Source organism: Electrophorus electricus, chromosome 10 (genome assembly GCF_041902795.1).
Source record: "Electrophorus electricus isolate QZ-2024a chromosome 10, ASM4190279v1, whole genome shotgun sequence".
Lineage (NCBI taxonomy): Eukaryota > Metazoa > Chordata > Actinopteri > Gymnotiformes > Gymnotidae > Electrophorus > Electrophorus electricus.
Window position 1 is genome coordinate 31,908,273 of NC_137506.1, and position 22,504 is coordinate 31,930,776.

General features: G+C 48.4%; 1 protein-coding gene across 3 annotated transcripts in view; it reads left to right on the top strand.

Annotated features, from left to right (window-relative positions):
- luzp1 (leucine zipper protein 1) overlaps nucleotides 1-22,504 on the top strand; it is a 36,075-nt gene that overhangs the window by 455 nt on the left and 13,116 nt on the right. Inside the window, exons 2-3 of one of the 3 annotated variants that reach the window (XM_035532969.2) lie at nucleotides 4,903-4,942; nucleotides 19,544-22,504. The exon at nucleotides 19,544-22,504 is cut by the window's right edge and continues 147 nt beyond it. In XM_035532969.2, the coding sequence (XP_035388862.2) occupies nucleotides 19,742-22,504 (2,763 nt within the window). In that variant the 5' untranslated portion in view covers nucleotides 4,903-4,942; nucleotides 19,544-19,741. Of the gene's footprint in view, nucleotides 1-56; nucleotides 424-4,902; nucleotides 4,943-19,543 lie in introns of those variants that run through there. The other 2 variants (XM_035532970.2, XM_035532968.2) reach the window with 2 other exon arrangements.

Below are 22,504 nucleotides of genomic sequence, written 5' to 3' on the forward strand. Positions count from 1 at the left end.
TTTGGGTCTCCCTTTATCGAACAGTACTTGACTCCTTTAGGTCGTGACGCCAGGCCGGAGGAGATGTAGCTAGTCTACACACATACACACACACACACACACACACACACACTCCTAGTCTTATTCCTACATTCATTAGTCTGGTGTAGGTGTCCTACGTCAGCAGTCTTGCTACAGCGTAACCCTGGTTTAAGCGTCGTGGCGCAGGACTGACCCAGATCCGTCTCCACCGCGTAAAGGGAAGCACGGGGTCTTGCTTTTCTGGGAATATATGAGTTTCTAAACAGGAAAACTCGCCTTCTTCGAGAACAATGATCCGGACTTTGTGAGACTTGGGCTCCATTAAATCAGCTTTTTTCTAAGGACTTCCCCATCTCTGCGTGCTAGTCGAGCAGTTCTCCGATCTGTTCAACGCCTGGTCAGGTTTGTTGTAAAGGTTTTGTGGAATGAGGGCAAACACGCAAACGTTGCGCTTTGGTGCAGTTGCAGTCTGATGTTGTCGCATTCCGGTCACGGAAGCCCGTGGGATGTCCGCGTTCCCGTGTTTTAACCTCACGGTTCTGTTGTCGCAGGAGCCTCGCACCTCTATCGTGATCCGAACTACCGTTCACACGCCGAGCTGTCGATCACGGCTGAGACGAAACACGCCTGATTTAGTTAAAAGGCTCCAGTCGTGTCTAACGACGCTGTTTTTTCACAATTTTTAAAATGTGAAGCTTTCTGTCTTTTTTTCCTCGTTTTCCGCAACTCTGCAGGAAATATCCCAGCCCGTGAACTGCTTATCAAGCACCCAGTAAAGCGACTCGCGGACACTAATGTAAAGTGCAGTCCAGAACATCCTGAACGTGCAGACCGAGCAGAGCTCCGGTGTCCTCGCGCTACGCGTGACCAGTGTGGCGAGATGGTGCTCCTCGAGGACGCCGCCGCTCGTTTAAGCACGAGGGCGCCCGCTTCTGTGGTTTTCTCTGTGTCTTGTATATGTCTAATTAAACTGGTGTCTGTGCTTCAGACATTCCACGTTTTTGAGAAATGAAAATATAGAAAGTGTGTGTGAGAGAAAGTTTGAGTTGTTTGTGTTGTTGTTTTTGCACATTTTTGCCTTTAAATGTGCTACGTGTAGGTTTTTTTGTTTAATGTCTGTGTGACTGTGGAGGTTTTGGGGGTTCCAGCTCCACTTCCTGAGCTGAGCGGTTTTTTTGGTTTCTGTTCCCACAGCTCCCAGCAGAGGCAGTTGAGCTCCTTCTTTGTGCTTGGGGTTGTGTGGGCATACATGAAGCAAGCAAAGTGTTGGGCAGTAGTGAGCAGGCCCCTGGCAGTAGTGAGCAGGCCCCTAGCTGTAGCATTAGCCTCCATTCCTGCTATGCTGGGCTATGCAGCCAGCTGGGAGCCATAATGGGAAGTGGGAGCGGGGGGGGGGGACCTGCCTTGACCTGTTCAAGACTTGAAGGCTGATCCACTGATGGTTTTCTAGTCCGGCCCCAGCGGTAGCACTTCGGCGTGTGTGTGTGAAAGCTACACGCTGGGCCACCCGACGAAACCAACAGAAAGGCACACAGAGCGTTTAAACTCGAGATAACTAAAGGGTTATAGTACTCTATTTTACATATTGTAATCAGAAAATATTTGTCATAATGTAATGCAGGTATACATAAGACAGCGAAACAGTGCCTCAGACCGCCCACTGTTAGCACCTGTGTGCTGTAGCGGGATGCCTGATCTGTTTTCCTTCATGGAGGATTCCCTTCTGTGGAGTTGCGCATGTTTAGAGTCTGACGCTGTTTAGGCGATGACTGGTGCGATCACGGTTATGTTTGAATGTGCCTGAGCTTCACGTCCTCCTCTGCTGTGTCTGAGAAATTCCGATGAGAGCTCGGTCCTGCCGGGTCCTGGCTGTGTGAGTGTAGCTGGATCGTCAGGGTCAGATCCACTCTGATCCTGGAGCTTATGATCCAGGCTATGTTGCTGTCTGGCCCAGTCTGGTACTTCTCCTGCACTGTGCACCCAAGTCCTGTCCTGTCCTGTGCTAAGCATTTATATTTGCCTGGCAACCCATATTGTGTGCACATTACCTGGGACGTGCTCATCATATCTGATCAAAGTTCATATCTGGTCAAAGTTCACCGCCTTACGACTAATTATTGTTGGTTACACAGCATTACTGGCAACGTTTGTGTCTCCAAACAGGATGTGTGTGCGTGCATGTGCACGCGGGGGTGTGTGAGCATGTTGGGTTGGAGGGTGCTGTGTTCTCACTTCTTTAGTAATATGACCTGTTCTTTTGCACTGGGTCTCCCCTCTGTGTCTGTATGGGAGCAGGTCCTGCTACGATGGCTTTTCCAGCCAGCGGTGTCCCGCCACGCTGCGCCCAGGCGGGACCTTAGACTCATGGGTGTCCAGTACCAGCAAGCCCTGGGAATAAACTGTGACTAAATGACCCAGCTGGAGGTTCAGCCAATCTTAAGGTGTTTTTTTTTTTTTTTTTTTTGTGTTGGTGTCTGTGTGTGTGTCTGTCTCTCAGGTGCTTCGTTTGAGGTATTTAAGTGCAATATTCTGGTCCAGAGTTGGCCTGTTGAGACACTGTGTGTGAATGTTAGTGGGCCTATTTTGTGTTTCTCATGTGTGGGGCAGATTAGTCCTGTGTAATACATAAATATACCAAGCTGAGTATGTCCAGACACACCCTACCCGTTCAGGCCTTTTTGATTTAAAAAAAAAAAAAAAAAAAAAAAAATTCTGCTGTGCAGTGCCTGCAGGTTCTCGGCACGGGGGGGGGGGGGTGAGCAGACCTCCCGCCCCAAGGCCCTCCCCACTGTACTGCTGCCCTGCGCCATGGGGGGTCCATTTGCATACATTGAGAGGAACAGTGCTATGAACTGAGGTCAGTAAGGTTCTTTCATGTAGCCGCCAATGCAGCTCGAAGAGTGTGTGTGTGTGTGTGTGTGTGTGTGTGTGATCTCTCTCACTCACTCACACACACACACACACCAGGTCCTTGCTCAGCGTCTCTCTCTCTCTCTGTATGTCAGAGATTCGTGTGTGTGCGCGCGGGGTCTGGAGATGGCTTCGGGTGTTGAACATGAAGCGCTCTCCTTAATGTGTCTGAGTGGAGTCTGGTAGCTCGGCCATGGGGATTCCCCACTCCGAGCACATGTCAGACTAGACTGCGTCAGTTTGATTGCTGCACGTTAAAACTGCTATCTGGTCCACTTCACCAGCGAGCGTCCAACCCCACCACGCAGTCTAGAGTTGTAGTTTTAATCTGTTGTCTCATTTTAACAGTGCATGAGATTTATGTAGAGGTTTGGACTGGTTTGACCCAACTTCAGCTCAGTAGACAGACACACAGACGTTTCTTTTGAGTTCAGCTAATAGAGACGTAGGCATTTGATTACAGCAGCACAGGTGGAGAGAATGAAGAGGTGGAAGGAGTGAGCACTGGGAGAATGGCCAACGCAGGGTGAGATGGAAGGAGAGTGAGAGAATGGGAGAGGGGAATATGAGATGTCACACCATGTCACTTCCTTTCAGTTCCAGAGAAAAGTGAGAATACAGCCGACTCCACCCTGAAATACTCACCTGCTGCAAACCTGCTCGGGGTGTGTGCGCATGTGCGTGCGGGCGGTCGGTCGTATTTGTGTGTGTGTGTGTGCGTGCGTGTATTCATTTGTTCACCTGTTACAGAACTTCCCACCTGATCTTACTCTTCTATTGGAAGTGGGGTAGATGTTTCTGGACCTGTCTCACCCCTCCCCTCCCCAGTTTGGACGATAGGATCAATTATTGGATCTTTGTAAATGAGTCTCTGGTAACGGCACTGATGCGCTACATGGTCAGTTAATGTAGCAGCAGCCGTGGGTTTTTTCTCTCTCTATTCTGTTGTTCATTCTGTCTCTGTCCCTCACACACTGTCTCTCTCGTGTCGTGGATCATCCATCCAGTCGGATACAGCTGCTGCCAACTCTGCACCCTAGGAATTAATTACGTGTGTGTGTGTTTGTGTGTGTGTGTCAAAATCAAATCTAAATTTATTGATGAAGTGCTTTATGTTGTCACAAAGCAGCTTTACAAACGTCAGAGTCCAAGCCCCCAGTGAGCCTCCTCTGGCCTGTGTGTTTGTGTGGGGTGCTTGTATTGGGTGGAGATGGGGAATTCCACAGAGGAGTTGGCTGATGTGCACGTGTGTGTGTTGGCTGATGTCTTACAGCGTCTCAACATCTCCAGCCACTTTTTCCTAGAAAATCACCAATTGAGACACTTAATCTTGGCAACCCATCACAGCCATGCTCTGCCCCTCTGCTGCCGTAGCAACTGCTGGGAGTGTGCTGGACAGCCTTCTGGGTAGAAGAGTTGTGGTGAAGCAGTAGGGTTAAGGTGGAGTGTTGGGCTGAGATGGAGGGATGGTGGTGGAGTTTGTAGGGAGTGCTGGGAAGTGCCATGACATCTCCACACCGACTTCTACACCGTCTCTCTCACACACACACACACACACACACACACACACACACACTCTGACTGTGTCGTGGTGCTGGCTGTTTGCGCTGTGCTGGGTGTGTAAAGTGTGCTGAGTGCAGATAGTGTAGGTCGCGTTCTAACAGGTGCAGCAGAGGACCCCCACAGCACAGTCATGGGGGTTAATCTCCCCTCTCTCAGCCCCTCAGCCAGGGGTAACTCCGGGCTCGAGTCTGCCTGCGTGTGTCTGTTCTCAACTTCTCGCTGTTCTCAAGTGTCAGCTAAATGCCATAAATGTAAATGTCTATTTGTTAAGACAGCTGCATGTGTGTGTTGTCTGTTCTTGTGTTTGTAGGGGAACAAAACTCAACACCAGGACATTAGCTGTTCCGTAACATCTGTACAGCCTTAGTCTAGTTGCCACTGTGATTATCAGTGTGTGTGTGTGTGCAGGACCGCGTCCGTGTGCTGTATGAGCTGAGCGAGACCGTCTGTGAGTATCTACACTGTGTATTCGACCTACACGCCAGGAGAGGAGGCGTTTCCCCCGACCCCCACACTTGGACTTTACTTCTCCTTGTTAATGTATCTGTCTAGTAGAAAATACAGATTCATTAAACTAATAGGACAGGTGCCACAAGCATATATCAAAGTCTTTTAAATGCTGTGTGTGTGTGTGTGTGTGTGTGTGTGTGTGTGTGTGCGCGCGTGTGTGCGCACATGTGCATGCGTGTGTGAGAGTCACTAGAAGTGTGTTGGCATTTGACTGCCAGCTGGCGATGTTGCCAACTCCACCCTGCAGGTGTGTAGAAGGCCGTGTGAGGTGCTGGAAGGTGTTGGCTCGGATCGGCCCGGATCCGCCTGGTCCAGTTGGCTTCCCATACCACCCTGCTGGTTCCTGAGGAGCTGTCTAAAGAACAACGCTCGTCCTCCACGGGACCTTAGACTCTGCCAGCTCTACCTGTTTTAACATCATGCAGTCAATTTAGTTCACTTGTTTCCTCTGTATCTTCCTAAAACTGATTACCGGTACTAAAAGGATTTGGGTTTTTTTGTTTTTTTTGCTGGTCACAGTTTGTTTTATAGTTCTGTGAGGTTATTTAATTCTCTCTCACACACACGAGCACGCTTGCATGCTCAAATGATGGAGTAATGCCAGTGGCAGAGTGTGTTGGACAAGCTGAGACTGGCTGGTAACAAACTACATTTATCTTACCTCTCTCTCTTTTGCGCACACACACACACACACACACACACACATACTGATAGGACTTGGGGCCCCAATCATGTCTGTTCCCGAAAAGTTGATTTCCAAACCCAAATCCGGATTGTCCAGGAGTTGTGGAGGAGTTGATGGTTGGAAGGCCAGGTTGTGGCAGGAAGTGTGTGAGCAGGTCTATGAAACATGCCAGACTATTCCCCGCTCTGCCTGACCGCTGGAGTATCGGTGGGTTGGCAGACGTTGGGAAAACAGAAGAAGGTTTTGGAGTTCCATTTTTACACTGGAACAAAACTTCACCTGGATTGCCGAAAGCCTTTATGGCGTTGCTCAAACACAAAGGTTTTTTCTTGGAGCCCTGGATGATCAGACTGTGTGCTCCATAATAGCTGAACCTAAAAGTGTGTGTGTGTGTGTGTGTGTGTGTGTGTGTGTGTGTGTGTGTGTGTGTGTTGAGACATAGGGGTGAGGGGTTCTGTGTTTGAGAGTAGGGGTGCGGGTGGATGTGTGAGTTTGGGTGGGTGTGGGTGTGTGTGTCACCTTGTGTCAGGGTGTTTGTGGTGGTCTGAGTCAGTAATCCTTCAGGCCTGCTGCTGTCATATGTTACAGACAGTAACTAACTTTCAGATCTTCACAGAGGAACAAAGCCCATAAACAGGGTTAACCCACGATGGAGCATATAATCCCTCAACACAGTCAGCCCACATGTTACAGGGAGGAACAGGTGGTGGTGGGGAAAGAGTTGTTGGGCATTTCTTGTAAATTCCTTTGCTGCGTTACTTTCGTGTCCTGGATCTTCTTGACTGGCCAGTATTTCTGATTATTATTGCATCTCTCTCTCTCTCTCTCTCTTTCTCTCTCTCTCTCTCATATACACTCTGCTCTGAGGTATTTTTGGAACCTAATGAAAAGAGGAATCTGAACTGTTTGCCCTTAAAAGGGATGTCTGGGTCAGATGGGTGGAAACTTGCTCTTTATTAATGTCTTTAACTGTGCTCGCGCTCTCTCTCTCTTTCTCTTTTCCTCTTTCTCCCTCCCTGTAGTGTGTGTTTTCTTAAGTGGGGCTCAGAACGTAGGAATGTTATGGGTTGGAAGGCTAGGGGGTTGGACTCCATCTTGAGGAGACGTATTTGGCATTTTTCAGGAGTTGTTCCAGACTCCTTCAATGTTCTCTCACACACACACTCCCAGTGCCAGTGGTGGACGTGTACCTGCACTGCAGTGCTAGCACGCACGTCTCCTGGGTGTCCCGCCCTGGGTCCTGAGTAACCCCAAGTGTGGCTGACCCATCAGGGTCCCCTCCAGCACGTTTCTTCTTCACGGAAACGGTAATGACGTTTTTGTAGCTTTCTGTACCAGTGCTGTTGCATCTGGGTCATTACGCAACAGACTCTGCCATCTCTACTATTGTGTCCTGGTTACACCACAGAGGAGAGGAGAGTTAAAGTCTGATCTCAGATCAGCATGGATCAGCTGCGCTTGCTGCTTGACTCCAGCGGAAATACTTGTTTTTAAACTTGATAAGCACTAGACACACTTCAAGGACTACGATTACCCACAGAATGCAAGGGTGTTTAGGTGAGTGAATATTTTTGTGTGTGTGTCCACCTCCCTCACCAACAGGCCCACAGAGTCTCCCCTGGATCTGCCCACAGGGGGACTGTCTGGTCACTGCCATGGAACCTTCCAGAAGAGCAAATCAACAAACACAAAAAACACTGATGTCACGGTTGCTGTGGCTACAGTTATATATTCAGTCCCGCACTCAGATCTGTAGCGGCAGCGGGAGTTCAGGCTGTTGCTATAGAGACAGCCTTTCTAAGTGTTTTGTAACACTACTTGTGTGCTAAATGCTTTTTTTTGGGGGGGGGGGGGGGGTGGGGGCTCTCGATGCCTGTCTGGGTAGGTCCATGCGTGTTTCTGTTTGTGTATGACAGATCTGGCTTGAGAAAGAGAGGGAGAATTGTAGAGTTTGAGCGAATGAGTGATAGTGTGAAAACACAGGGAGGGAGAGAGTGAGAGAAGAGGGGAGGAGGTGAGGAGGTGGACCAAACACCTGAATCAACATCACTATGTCGGTTTTCATAAATCCACTTCCTTAGTTTGACACCATCACAGTCACCGTGTAGCCTGAGGTACACGCATGCACGCGCACACACACACACGAACCAGTACCCACCAAAACTCCAGACCTTTAGCACTGGCATTCCCTGGTCTATGCATAGAATGTCTTATTTATTAACCTTTTAAAGTGCATTGTTTACGTTCGTTGCCTGGTAGAGGAATACATTTTGCCTCCTCTTCCTTCTTGTTTCCTGGTGAGGGTCTTGGTGGTAGCTTACTGAGAAGACCTTTCTATTCACTATGACTATTCCAGCCGCTCCTGTGGGACAACCAGGCGCTCCCGGACCAGCTGTGGTGTATAATCCTTCCGGCAGGTCCTGAGTCTGCGTCTGGGGCCCCTCCCAGAGGGACGTGTCTGGAACAGCTCTGGAGGTAGCTGACCGGTGGAGAGCTTCTTATGAGATACCCAAACCATCTCATTGTCTCCTCTCAGTCTCGATCAGTAGTGGCCTTCCTGGACTGTGGAGACCTACAGCCCCTCACGGAGAAATCTCACTACCGTCGCCTGTGTTTACAATTTTTTAGTCATTGTCGATATTTCATGACGATTGACTGGTACACAGAGAACTTCGCCCTAGAACACAGAATGCCAAGATCCTTCACCTCCTCCGTAAAAGTTCAGGCTGTCTCCCCTCACCTTCTTTGAGAGGACCATGACTTTTAAGGTTCCGATGTTTAATCCGGCTGCCACACGTTTATCTGCAAAGCACTCGAGTGTGTTGAACATTCACCAGAAGCCACTAAGAGGACATTGTCTTCCACCTCACAGGCTGCTAAGAGGACATTGATGTCTTACAGCTCTGCATCTTTGATCTCTAGTTCACAAATGCGAGTGGATCTATGTGAATGGATTCGATGCCGTACGCATGTACATGTCATCCAGACAGGACACTTACATTTATAGCACTTCGTTGATGCTTTTATCCAAAGCAACTTACACTTCTAACTGAACACAACTTGAGTAATGGAGGGTTAAGGGTCTTGTTCAGGGGCCCAACAGTGGCAACCTGGCAATGGTGGGACCTGGCAACCTACTGATTACGAGTCAGGTACCTTCACCACTGAGCTCCCACTGTCCATGACATGACCACCAGAATCCTGAATCCCTTCCCGCCACTCGTGCTGAGATGCTTTTGCAGGTCCACATGTGGCGTGCGATGTGTAGACTGAGTCGCTATTCTCTCATGAACCCTCACACATCTGTGCCAGAGAACAGACCTGATGCTGTTTCATGATCTGAGCAGAAACTGCATTCTTCCTCCTGGTCAGTTTTCCGGCACATTCCCCTCTCCAGTAGCCCAGCATAGACATTTCCTGTGAGGATGAGGAATGTAATTCCCTAGGAATTGGACTGCACTCTGGCTCCTTTCTTTAAACCTAGGGAACCACACATCAGTTTTCCGGGCCAAGTGCACATACCCATTTTCCGTGCAACATTGAGATGTTAACCACACGACCCTCTGGCTGCGGAGCTTCTGGCCCTCCCGGACCTCTCAGCTGAGTCTACAGATCTCTGGGAATGTTAAGTCGGAAAGCCTCCTTCCTCATCTCGACAGCTAACCTCACCATGGGTGTCCACCAGAGTCTTCCAGGGTTACCGTTGTGACAGCATTCCAGCTAAAGCTTCTTACCACTGCCTCTGTGATTGAAGATTGATCCATTATTCCTTTCTTCCCTTGTCGCTTGGTAGACGTTCTGTTGAAAGGTGTGGTCTCGCTCATAAATATGGATAAGGCTGTCTGCCAAATTCCATAAACGTCGGAGTGATCATCTAGACAGTCCCAGGGCTCTCGGAAGTCTCTCCTGGGTTTACCAGGTCTGTCTGGCCAAACCCCCCGTAAGAAAGCCAGCTCGCCACCAGATTGGGGTCAATTGACGACACTGCCCCTCTTCAGACAGAACACATGACCTCAGATCAGCCGATAAGTTTAAAGAACCGAACATTGACTACCTCGAGGTGCCGTGGTAATGTGTAAACTCCTCAGCGTCCTTGTCATGGGATGCGGTGCCTGTTACTTACTTGTGAGCCTTTCCTCCCAGTGATGCCCCTGCAGGGATCTCTGTTGTTCCTAACACGGGTGTTGGAATCTGCCAGCCAGACTATGGAGTCATTACGGAGTCGATTCCTCAAGCTCCTGCACCATAGTGTCCTAGAAGATGGAACATTCTGAGTGGCTCTCTGGTGCAGACGTACACAACAGGCACAGTTTTCCTGTCAGAGACTTGTAGTCTCATTTCGGCAGTCCTCTAGTTCATGGGGATGAACTACCAGATGAGTGGCCCTCACCCTGGGACTTATTCAGCTGTGGGAACCCCGGAGTTGAAGAGACTTCCCTCAATCGAGAGACTTGGTACTGTGTGTGTGTGGGGGGGGGGCGTCGCGTCTCCATCTCTCCATCTCACAGAACTCAGGCTCTTTCTCCTGATGTTTCACATTTCCATCGTCATGGTTTAGTCCATCTGAAGCCTTCTACCCTTCTAACAGCTGATGTGCCACCCCTTTCCATGTTGTCTTTTTGGGCCGAGCCTGACCAGGCTATGTGGGTATCTCAGCAACCAGCTGCTTGTTGTTGGACACTGCCACTCGGCCTGGTTCCGGGGTCACGTCCCGTGTCCCTGTTCTTTAAAATAACAACTTCAAAAGGATGAAGGCAGAAAATGGACAGACATTTAAACCCCCCAAGGAGAAGGAGAGCCCCCCCACACACACACACACACACACACACTCCCCCTACTGCTGTTGGGATTCTCAGCACTGTCAGCTCTCAGTCTGTCTCTCTCTCTCTCTCTCTCTCTCTCTCTCTCTCTCTCTCTCTCTCTCTCTCTCTCTCTCTCTCTCTCTCTGATTTCCTCTACCATCTTCTCCTCGTGTCTGTCTCTCTCTCTCACTGACACACACACACCCACGTGCATGCACACACATACTCTTGCTGTCTTCTGTCATGTACAGCTGGTCTTTTGTGGCAGATCTGAGGAGTAGGAATTTCAGTATGAAGTTAACAAAAATGTTTGGTGAAGGGGTTGGTTACTGTGTGTGTGTGCGCGTGTGTGTCTGATGTCTCGGTCTTATTCCCCTAGACTACATAAATAGTTGGAGGTGTTGTGATCCAGCCCCAGTCTTCTGCTGCAGGGTGCTGTGGTTTTAGCTGCATCTGGATTTCCAGTGCTGCTGTGTCGGCACACACACACGATTCCCCCCCCCCCCCCATCTCTCTCGCTCTCTCTCTCTCATATATGCCCCCACACTGGTGTTAGCTCACATATATACTGGTGTTATAATGGCTATAAGCAAAACCAGTATGATGTTTTGCATATAATCATATGTGTTCTAAATGCACCAATAGGCTGCGTAGTTATATGAATACACTGATGTGTAATATCTGCAGTAATAGCTTTATGTAATACTTTTTAGCTGGAGCCAAAACAAAGTAACTAAGGGTAGCTGTCATACAGCCCAGAGGTGGAGCTCTGCCCACACCCACACTCAGCTCCGCCCACTGGCCCATGCCACTATGAGGCGGCGTTGTCATGGAGTCTCCAAAACACCAGCATGGGGTGTCATGACCATGCTGTGTTAACTGCTGGAAGTTGAGTGTGTTGAGCAAGGTGTACGACAGCACGAATGGTCAACAATCTTCCGAAATTCACATGTTACTCCACTGCCGCGCTCCCTTCATTGGCTCCCTGTAGCTGCACGCATCGGATTTAAAACCTTGATGCTTGCCTACAAAGCCAAAAATAGACCAGCCCCTTCATACATGAGGTCAATGGTCAAAGCCCGATCCATACCTCGAGTACTTCGAACCTCAAGTACGGCTCGGCTTGAAATACCTTGCTTCAGGTCTCATGGAGACAAGCATGGAGACTATTTTCTGTCCTGGCTCCAACATGGTGGAATGAACTCCCACTTGCTGTCTGGACAGCAGAGTCCCTTGCAGTCTTCAAACGCAGACTGAAGACCATCTATTCATGGAATATTTAAAGGACAACTGACACTGCTCCCTTATTGACTGACTAATTTAGTACTTATTGTAGGGTATTATTTATGCTTTTTAACAAACTCTAGCACTTATTGTTTATAGCACTTATCATTGTTCAAGATAGACCTTCTGTATTTTGCACTTCTAGGTATCAGCATTGATCCCTGTATTCTACAGTATTCTAGTTCCTTGGTATGTTTAATTCTAACCTACTGTATTTGGATATATTCTATGAGTAAATGACAAAGCACTTTTGTAAGTTGCTCTGGATAAGAGCGTCTGCTTAATGCCGAAAATGTGTACAGAGCACTCTGGTCAAACTAACCACTCTATACACAACGCACGCACGCAAACCCACCACAAAGGTGTATCTCTTTCCCCAGCGTTCTCTCTTTTTTAAAAAAAAAAAAAAAATCCTTTTACTCTTTCGAATTCTGGTTTTGACTTTTTTTGAGTGAGTGAGTGAGTGTGCGTGCGCGTTCTCTCGTGTTCTTGTGTTGTTTTCTGTCTGCCAGATGGATTGAAGTGAACACACTCAGCCATATAAGGACTGCAGCCACACTGCTCACATGCTTATGTGCCTGTGCCCAATTACCAATGAACCTGCTTGCTTGCGCTCTCTCTCTGCTGAAGACTCTGCAGCGTGTGTGTGTGTGTGCGCGCATGGCTGCTGGACACTCTGGAGTGTGTGCACGTGTGTGCTGCACACTTTGGAGCTTGTGTGTTGGTGATATGTTGGAGAACATTGGCGATATCGAGCGGCTGGATGTCCTGAGACTCAAACCAGACTTCAGCATCACTTGCTCTGATTACTCACCTCATCGGACCTCGTTTTGTTCTACTGACATTTGTAGATATTTAATGAAGGTGTTTTTAAATTCCTCCTGTCATCTTTGGTTTGCATGAAATGGGGTGTGTGTGCGTGCGAGACACAGGCAGTAGCGTGTGTGCTCTGATGCCATAGCGTGCCTTTCTATACTTCCATGAGGGAACAGGTTGATCAGGAGTAGCTGAGCGTGGCTGTGTTCTTCCCGCAGGTCCTGTCTGTCAGTGTTAGTCAGAGCGTGCTGTGCATCACTGGCACTGCAAGAATTCAGCAGCAACTTCACTCTTTTGTTTGGACTATTGTCCCTTTCCTGATGCCTTGTGATTGGTGGATTTATTTAACTTTACAAATACAGTTTACTAAGATGTTTTCTGTTGATTGTTGGAAGAGACCTTCTGGAGGTGGTAGATCTCCAGATGTAATGAGCTTTTTTGTTCTTCTGTGAATTCCTGCCGTGTGTGTGTGTGAGTGTGTGTGTGTGTGTGTGTGAGAAGTGTTCTACAAACAACCTCGCTTTGCTTTGCCTTGATTTTTAATGACCCTGGGCCCTCTCTAACCTCCACCTCCTTGACCCCCTCTAACCTGTTTAAACCCTGCACTCACTTCAACTGACGAGTCACAGAAAACAAGCTCCGTGCAACACTTTGAGCTATACAAGACGACGAGTTGTACCCTGGCATCAGGTCTGAGGAGGAGAGGTTGCAGTGTGACTGTCTGGACCCCCTCATCTGGGACAGATGTCCAACCTTCTTGCTGGTGGTCATTGTAGGAGTTTAAGCACATTGGTACAGTAACATTGGGTCAAATCTGAAATCGCTCTCGCGCGCTCTCTCTTTCTCGCTCTCACTCACTGATCTGTCTTTGTCACAGAACCATTATAACATATTTATCCGTAACACATTTTTTTATTCATTAAAGCGCATTCCATTTCCCTGCATCTCTCCTCAGCCACGGACAGAGCAGCTACAAAAAGCATTTCACTGCCAGTTATTCCATGTATGATTTATGTATGTGACAAGTAAGCGGGAGAGTGAGGTGCAGTGGGAACAGTCCGAGAGGCGGAGAAGTTCGCATCCACGTTCACCAATCACAAAGCATGATCCGTACACAACACACACACGCTCTGACAGCAGAGACACTGGGACAAAGTTCTTAAGCGACAGCTTGTTCTTATGCATGATGGACCAGGCTTACATATGAAGGCTTCCTTCTGGAATTATCGCACTCAGCCTCACCAGCTGTGTGTGTGTGTTGTGCTGCATCTGTGATAATGAAAGGAATATTAGATGTAAATATTGATGAGGGCTGTGTTTAGGGGTTGGCTGGTTCAGGTGGGTGAACGAATATGACATGGACAGGTTTGGAGTTGTAGGGTTGAGAGTCCCATTATGAGCTGTGCTGCTTCCTGTGTGTGTGTGTGTGTGTGTGTGTGTGTGTGTGTGTGTGTGTGTGTGTGTGTGTGTTGCCACTATTAGCTGTGTAGTAGCTTAATTATATACACACTTTGTACTCCGAATGGAGAACCATTAAACGCACACAACACCTTCTCTGGCACTTGCAGTGTGTTATCTCCTGTCAGTACCACAGTGTTGAGGGTTTCAGATGCTCTAAGAAACATCAGCAACATTACTGAATTGATGAGGTAATATATGCACACACATCCCTGTCGCTCCTCTCCCCCAGCCCCTCACCAGTGCTAGTGTTACTGATGAGCTTGCATTCCTGCCCATGTGGGTCATGTGTCGCAGTGGCAATGAGATCAATCGCAGTGAAGCTTACATCAAACACACACGCATGCGTATTGAATGATGCCCCACCTTATCTCACCCTTTCAGTTTTACGTCATTATTATTGTACACCTGCTTATAAAGGACAGTCTGTAGCTACAGGAGAAACACCACACACACTCCCTCCTCATTTGAAGCAGAGGTAGAAAAGATTGGGTAGGCTCAGAACTTTATTCTGGTGGGTGGGTGTCTGTCCGTGTGTGGGTGGTTGTGTGTTCAGCTCTGATTAGGCTCTGTGTAATGCAGAATAGATTTCAGTCCTGTTTGTGATTATTATTATTATTATTTTATATGTTAAATCTGGGTTGTGGATGTCAAGTGTTCAATTTTTCCTCAGGATACTGTAGTCTTCTTCCCTTCATTTGAATTAACCCAGGCACTGCGATCTCTCGCTCTCTCTCGCTCGCTCTCTCTCGCTCGCTCTCTCTCGCTCTCTCTCTCTCGCTCTCTCTCTCTCGCTCTCTCTCTCTCGCTCTCTCTCTGGCTACATGTCTAAAGGGCAGTGGTAGCTCAGTGGTTAAGGTACTTGACTTGTAATTGGAAGGGTGCCGGTTCAGGTCCCACCACTGCCAAGTTGCCACTGTTGGGCCCTTGAGCAAGGCCCTTAACCCTCAATTGCTCAAGTTGTACTCAGTCATAATTGTAAGTCGCTTTGGATAAAAGTGTCAGCTAAATGCTGTAAATGTAAACTGATGTCAAGTGGGGTGGGGAGAGGGTGTGTGAGAGAGGACAATGTTCAGTAAGGCTGAGTGACTGTGGTAAAACTGTAATGATATGGTGCGTGATTGGAACTTTTCTGCTCTTGCAGAACGAGAGGGAGAATGGAAAGAGAGAGAGACCAGAGAAAGAAAGAGGATAGAGAGAGGGGGGGGAAGAAAGTCTTAAGGACTTTTTAAATGTCAAATGTCATGGCTGCAGCTTTCATATCACCTTCCTTACTGGGCCCTTGCTGGTTTTCTCTTGCTCTTGATCAGTAACATTGGCCTTCAGAAACTAGATGGCCAGAGAATTTTCTTCCACTCCATTCAGCTGTTCCTTACAAATAAAAAACTAGAAAATATTTATTTTCATGTTCATAGAAAAAAGGAAGCTTCCATAAATTAATACTTTTCAGTAGTTCTGAGTTGTATTTTTTCTGATGTACTTTTCGGTTTGTTTTAGATGCAGGGCGTATGTGTAAGTAGAACATGAAGTTTAGCCATTACAAAGAAAAAGGCTTTGTGATGGAGTAATGTATGTTTTGGGCAGCAATACCAAGGGAAAAGTCTTGGTATTGGGATGCCTGACATGGTTGTTTTGGTAGTGAACAGCAGTGTCTCAGTGGTGAAGATACTGGACTTGTAATCAGAAGGTTGCCAGTTCAAGTCTCACAACTGCCAGGTTTCCACTGTTGGGCCCCTGAACAAGACCCTAAACCCTCAATTACTCAAGTTGTGTTCAGTCAGAAGTGTAGGGCGCTTTGGAAAGGGTGTCTACCAACATTCTGAATGAAATGGTGTCATTAAGGTTGATTCCAGGACTGATGGTCATTTGATTTGGTGTTTTATTGCTTTTATTTTTTTCTATATCAGTGAGTGGAGGATTAAAGTCCCAGTTGTGTGGGGGTTTGGGGGCACATCTGTGATCTTCGGGAATTCCAAATTGAGATTTGGTCCCATATTTCACACCAATGTTTTATTGTTGAATTAAATAACTATATTCGGTTTTCGAATAAAGTGTTTGTCTTTCTATATTTATTTCCCTATCCAAATCTAAGGGATTTTGCTCCATAATCGGCTGACTGCCATAACCAGGTAAACGTAGCTGCTGATGTTTTGGCAATTTTAGGAAAATGGTGACTCATGTTGGTGTTTCTTCCCAGCAGGGCTGACGGCTTCTGGCTTCATTCATTCATTCCCTCCGTTTTATGGATTTATTTTCTGTTTATGTAGCCAAGTTCCGGAGGAGGCTCTGGATCTCCACACAGGAATTTGCTGCGTCAGGTTTCACTAGTGCACACGCTGATGCTCTGGTGTACTGACCCTCATCTGCTGAGGCTGCATGTGGGCATGTGTGTGTTGGTTGGTTGTTGTTTTTGTTTTTCATAGCATTTTTGGTCAGTTTGGCCCCACCCACTCCCTCTGCATGGTAGTCTCAAGCCTTGGCCACTCCCCCATGCTCCTTTTGCCTCCATGACTGTTACTATAGCCATCATTAGAACAGCAGCGACAAGGCTGTGATCATTTTTGTGTGTGTGTTCATTCTCATGCTCAGTGGCACGATGCTAATTGATGTGTTTGGATCTGGCAGACCCCTTCACCAGAACAGTCAAGATTCTTTGTCCCACACTGTCTCTGTTGGTGGAAGCACTCCTACTGAGTCTGTGTGTGGGTGTGCGTGTGAGAAAAGGTTTAAGTGTATGCCTGCATGTGAGTTTGTGTGTTTGCCAGTCAGTCCAGAAAGTCTTTTAAGTTCCACATTTTTGTGTGTATCTGCATGAGAATGTGTTTCTCTTTCAAACTTCTCCAGTAACATCCAGAGCAGCTTCAGATAATATTACTATTCCCTCTTTAGGGTGGACTGACATCAGTTCTGCAGGGGCTCTTGTGGTAGTCGAGGCTCAGCTTTGTGTCAGGGAGTTGATCCTGGATCAGTTGTAAGGAGCTTCCCTACTGTCCTCAGTTCATGATACCCCCTCAACAAGATCACTTGCGTAGAAGTAGTGTTGTATGTGAATGATTCAAATCCATGCACACAAAGTGCATATGGCAATATGTGTATTTAGTACACACAAATCGCTGAGACTGGGTTGGCAGGTGTGTGTGTGTGTGAGTGTCAGAAAGGTCAAATGCTGAGGTGTGTCTCACGTTTTGGGACGGTGCAGTCATGTGTCCATCTCTACATCCCTAACGAAGATGGCGCTCCGATGTGGTAGCTCAGTGGTTAAGGTACTTGACTTGAACTCGGAAAATTGTGGGTTCAAGTCCCAACATTGCCAGGTTCCACTGTTGGGCCCCCGATCAAGGCCCTTAACCCTCAGTTGCTCAAGTCGCTTTGGATAAGTGTCAGCTAAATGCCATAAATGTAAGATCATGCTGATGTCAGCAGGCTGGCTCTGTGGAGCAAGAAAGGGGGTGGGGTTTAGCATGGCCCACTGTGTTAGTTCTGCTTTAATGTGATTGGCCCGAGCACGTCTGGTGCTCTGTGACGTCCATGTGCCGTTCCTCTGGGTGTCACGGAATGACACTGGAAACTCCGTACATCACCGAGAGAACACACAGCTTTGCCTAGTGATGTAGCATGGAGTAGTGCAAGATGCACAGCAGGGAGAGAATCGGGTGGAACCACACACAGAGTCCACATCGGAGACAAGAACACATTGTTTTCACACTCACACACCCACTCACTTCCTCACTTTGCGCCCCCCCCCCCCCCCCTCTCTCTCTCTCTCTCTCTCTCTCTCTCTCTCTCTCTCTCTCAAGCTATTTTGGACAGAGAGCGTCCTCTGTGGTGGCTGTGCATTTGCAGTGAAGTGTGCTCTGTGTCCTGATTGGCTGGTTTTGGTGGCCCTTTTTCCTCATCCTAAACTAGAGATCATAGGGACCGTAGCCCCTCCGTACTGAAGACATCCACAGTCCCTCCTGTAGCACCGCCATTGTGGAGTGCAGGGACATCTTGTCGGGCTGAAATTGTGGCCACTTCCTGAGTGTGTTTATAGTTGAATAGAGGGAACTGAGTGAGTGTTAGCAGGGGGAAACATGTCTGGATTTATGGAGCTCTTCACACAGGTCGGAGCAGAGCTGTCATCTAGGTTCATAAGGAATCTTTCAGAGGTGGGGTTGGAGCACTGGGTCAGAGACGATCACATTAAGCACTTAATCGGAATATATTGAGGAGGATTACCTATTGGTCCACACAGTCCTCTGTATTAGGCAAGGGGAAATGATCTGTTTTTGTAACCGTTCAGTAATCTGAACAGTAATCTGTAAAGTAGAAAAGGCTTAGCCAGGTCACTGGTGAGGAGGAGGTTCATCTTCAGTGCCAGCATGACCGAGTTCTCCATGCAGTGTAGTGACGTATGACGGACTTATTACACGTCCTCATGCAGAATCGAGTGCTGTGTAATAGGATGCCCAGGTTGAAGGCGTTCTCGTTACATGTGCTGTGCTTGTTTAGAGCTACGACGTGTAGCGGTTTTGGCATTTGCTTGACTTTGTGGTGCTCAGATGGGTACCAAGGAAGAGGGTGTGGGGCAGAGGGGAGAATAGGCAGTGTGAATCAATACAGGATCATTATTCCACATACAGTGGTCTGCCTTTACCGCCTGAGACAGGCGGGTGGTTGGGCAGGAAATCGGGCCCTAAATCTTTCATGAGCATGAAACAGGAGAATCTCCACTGACAGATCTACTCTGGAGCTCATTCTCCGCCCACATGTCCTGCACGCTGCTACACTGCGGGCCTCAGGTGTAGCCTGCTTAACATGAGGGTTCCTCAAATGAGCTTCATAGTAACATTTGACATAGCAACTCCTCATTCTGTTTTATCAGATTTTAGTAGCTGTTCAAGGTCTTTGTTTATTAAATATGTCTTCATGGTGGGTGTGGGGGAGAGAATTAAACTTGGCCTGACTACTCAAAATAACATTTACCAAACGACTGTTTTTTACAGCATTTCAAAATTAGAATCAAAAACATGTCTGAACAGTGTTGGGTGTTTTTTTTTCCAGAGCTCTGCTATGTATAGCACTGCGTTGCCGTGGCCACCCCAGAATGGCTCTAATGGAGTTCTAATTTCGGTTCTGAGTTGTAATGTACTAAGAAGCTTTCGCTGTGGCGGTTGCCACGGAGGCAGTCGTGCTGAAGGTCGCTGGGGTCATGCCGATGTTCCGTTTTATTGAAGGTGTCTGGTTGCCCCTTAACCCTTTTAACCCTTTGCTGTCTTTAGGTCTTTTACACTCGTAGGCCAAACTACTGAAACCTGTAAAAAGGGTTAACCTGGGTAACATGGCCTCCAAATATGAAAGGCTGAGTAGTTGGTCAGCAGCATTATGACTGTTGATCGTCCTCTCTCTCCTGCCCCTTCATTCCTTTCTGAAGAGATTTATCATGTTAATTTTCCTTGTGCATGTCTTGTGTGCTGATTTTTAATTCCACCTTCGATTTTTGTTTGTCCTTTAGGTGATTCTGTCTGTAGACGTGTCATCAGAGGACTGAACAGCAGTGACGTGGGAGAGTGGACTCAGGGTCTGAGCACATAAACCTTCCATTCTGTCCCTCCAGACTCCTATAGGCATCAGTAAACTCCACCACACAAATGTGTTCCTTTCCAAAAAGGCAGCATTCCGAACTTACAGTTGATTAGTTCCATACATCACCATGACGGAATACAAGGACGCGACCACCCGCCACCTGAGGCACAAGCTGCAGAGTTTGGGCCGGCGTCTGGACGAGCTTGAGGAGGCCACAAGTAAACTCCAGAAGGCCGAGGATGAACTTCTAGAACTCCAAGACAAGATCATCCAGGCCGAGGGCAGCAATTCCCCCTTACTCGGAGATGTTGAAGTGCTGCGGAAGAGAGTCCTCAAAATCGAGGGGAAGGACGAGGAGGTGAGGAAGGCAGAAGACCTCTGCCGTTTGGTGAAGGAGAAGCTGGAGGAGGAGGAGAATCTGACCAGGGAGCTTAAAGCAGAAATTGAGCACCTTCAACGCCGGATGACCGAAATGGAGAAGCTGGAGGAAGCGTTTGGGAAGAGCAAGTCAGACTGTGCTCAGCTTGGGCTCAGTCTTAACGAGGAGAAAAACCTTACCAGGAAGCTCTCATCTGAGCTGGAGGCTCTGAAGGCCCGCATGAAGGAGGTGGACTCCAATGAGGCTAGACTCAGCAGGACAGAGCAGGTCCTGACTGCCGAGATGGAGAAACTCAAAGGCCTAGCTCAGACATTTGTGGTGGAACGCAAAAGGCTCCTGGAAAAGCAGAGAGAGGACGAGAAGATCATTCTCAAGCTGACTGAGAAGCTCGAGCGTCAGAAGGCGAAACTCGGGTCATCGGAGCACAGATTCAATGAGTCCCGAGATCTGCGGATTGAGGAGATCTCGGATGACATTGGGTTGAGGAATAAATCGGAGAATGAGAAAAACAGCTTAGAGGGCCAAGAGGACAACAAGATCAAAGATCTTACGCAGGAAATGGAGAAGCTCCAGAACCGTCTGAAACAGCTGGAGATGGTGGAGGAGGACCTGAAAAACACGGATTTAAAGAATGCCGAGCTGGCAGAAAGGTTCCAGCAGGAGAAGAATCGTAGCCAAGCACTAAGTGACCAACTGGAGCAGCTGAAAGTGAAGCTTTTTAGCAACAGCAGTAACGGAAGCTCGGTGGTGTCTAGCATGGCGAAGGTTCTTGAGAACGGGAAAGCTGAGAATGAGGAGATCAACGTGCGAGGAGGGTTCCGGCCGGAAAAGCAAAAGCCGAGGAATGTTGCTTCCCCAGAGACAGTTACAAAGTTTAAAACCAAAGATATCACATCGCAGCAGAGGAAGCCGATAAATAAAGACCTCAGCCACTCTGTGGAGAACTCCCCGAAGACTCCACGGCGGGCTCTGAGTCCTGCCCATGTGGCCAAGAAAACTGGGTTGAAAACTGGGTCTTCACATAGTGCTGACAATGGCCTGAAAGATGGCAAGGGCATTGAGGAAAAACTTGGAAGTGCTTTTCAGCCCACAACCAGCTCATCAAGTGACAACAAGAAAGTTTCAGTACTCAGCCGTTACCCTCCTGCTGCCAATGACCAGAAGCCCGGGAAGGTGTCTACTAAGCCAGGAGACACTGAAAACAAGAAGATAAGAGCTGATAAGTTTCCCAGGTTGTACAGTGGGAGCGACTGCGACTCAAGCTGTTCTGATGTAGTTGTGAACAGCTCAAATAAGATAGTTTGTGCCTCCCCACCTGGAAAGTCCTCTGTGTCAGAGTCCTTAGGTCCTTCACAGGAGGCAGCTGCAGTGTTGAGTTCATCCCAGGCAAATGGGTCTTGCACTGCCTACAGAACCCATACAAACCCAACACGTTCTGGTGACCTTGTATCCGAGGGTCACTCCTCTGCCTCAGAACCTGAGTCCATGGGATCAAAGCATTCGGTGGGGGAGCGAGACGTCTCTACATCTCTAACGTCTGTTTTAGGTGACAGAACGACAAACTCCAGGTTATCCAGATACTCCCGGCTGCAGGACTCTCATTCGGGTCGATCGTCCACCAGGAGTTCTTACGACGAGGAGCAGCACAGGGCTCTGATGACGGAAGGTGGAGCTCAGGAACCGGTTCAGACGTGCTCTGGGATTGAGATCCAGCGCATGTGCAGTCCACGGGAGGCCTTTCGCTCAAAGGCAGTCATCAAACCAGCTATTGTGGAGTACGACAGGAAGGAAGTGATGTCAGGAGGGAGCACCGAACCAGTGTCTCCAAACGGGAGGTCCAAAATCTCCACCAAACCCAACAAGATGACCAGCAGCATCACTTTCTACCCCAATGACCCTGGTTCTTCACGGACCAGCAGTCGAAGCAGTAGTGTCTCGAGTGAACCGTCGTCCAGGGAGCGGCACACCTCCACCAGCAACATTGTTATTGGGCCCAGCACTGACAGCAGGGGCAGTATCTCCATCCCCTATGAAATATCCATTCCCAAGAGTGACCTCACGCTACGGCCTGGTGAGGGCAACCGTGACAGCGCTGAGCCTCCTCGCGTGGAAGCAACCATTCTGTCCCGAGGTGGCCTCAGTCTTCAGTCCCCAGAAACATTCTCTGACTCCAATGACACAGAATCTGGGTTTGAGAGTACCACCACCACCACCGTCACCAGATGGAGGAGCCACTCCAACAGCCATTACTTGTCCCAGGATGACGGCGTACCAGAGATGAGGAACGTGACGGTCAGGAATACTTGGAGGAATCGAGGGGCGGTCTCTGCGGACGAACTGGGCCAGGGACTGAGGCACGATGGTTCAGAGGATGAACTGGAGCCCGCCACAACATGGCGGGCATACAGAGCTACCACAGTCCTGGAAACGGAGGAAACGCTTCCATCCTCCAGTACGACCACGCGAGGTGCGAAGCCAAGTCCAGCAGAGGTGTACATGCGCAGGATCAGC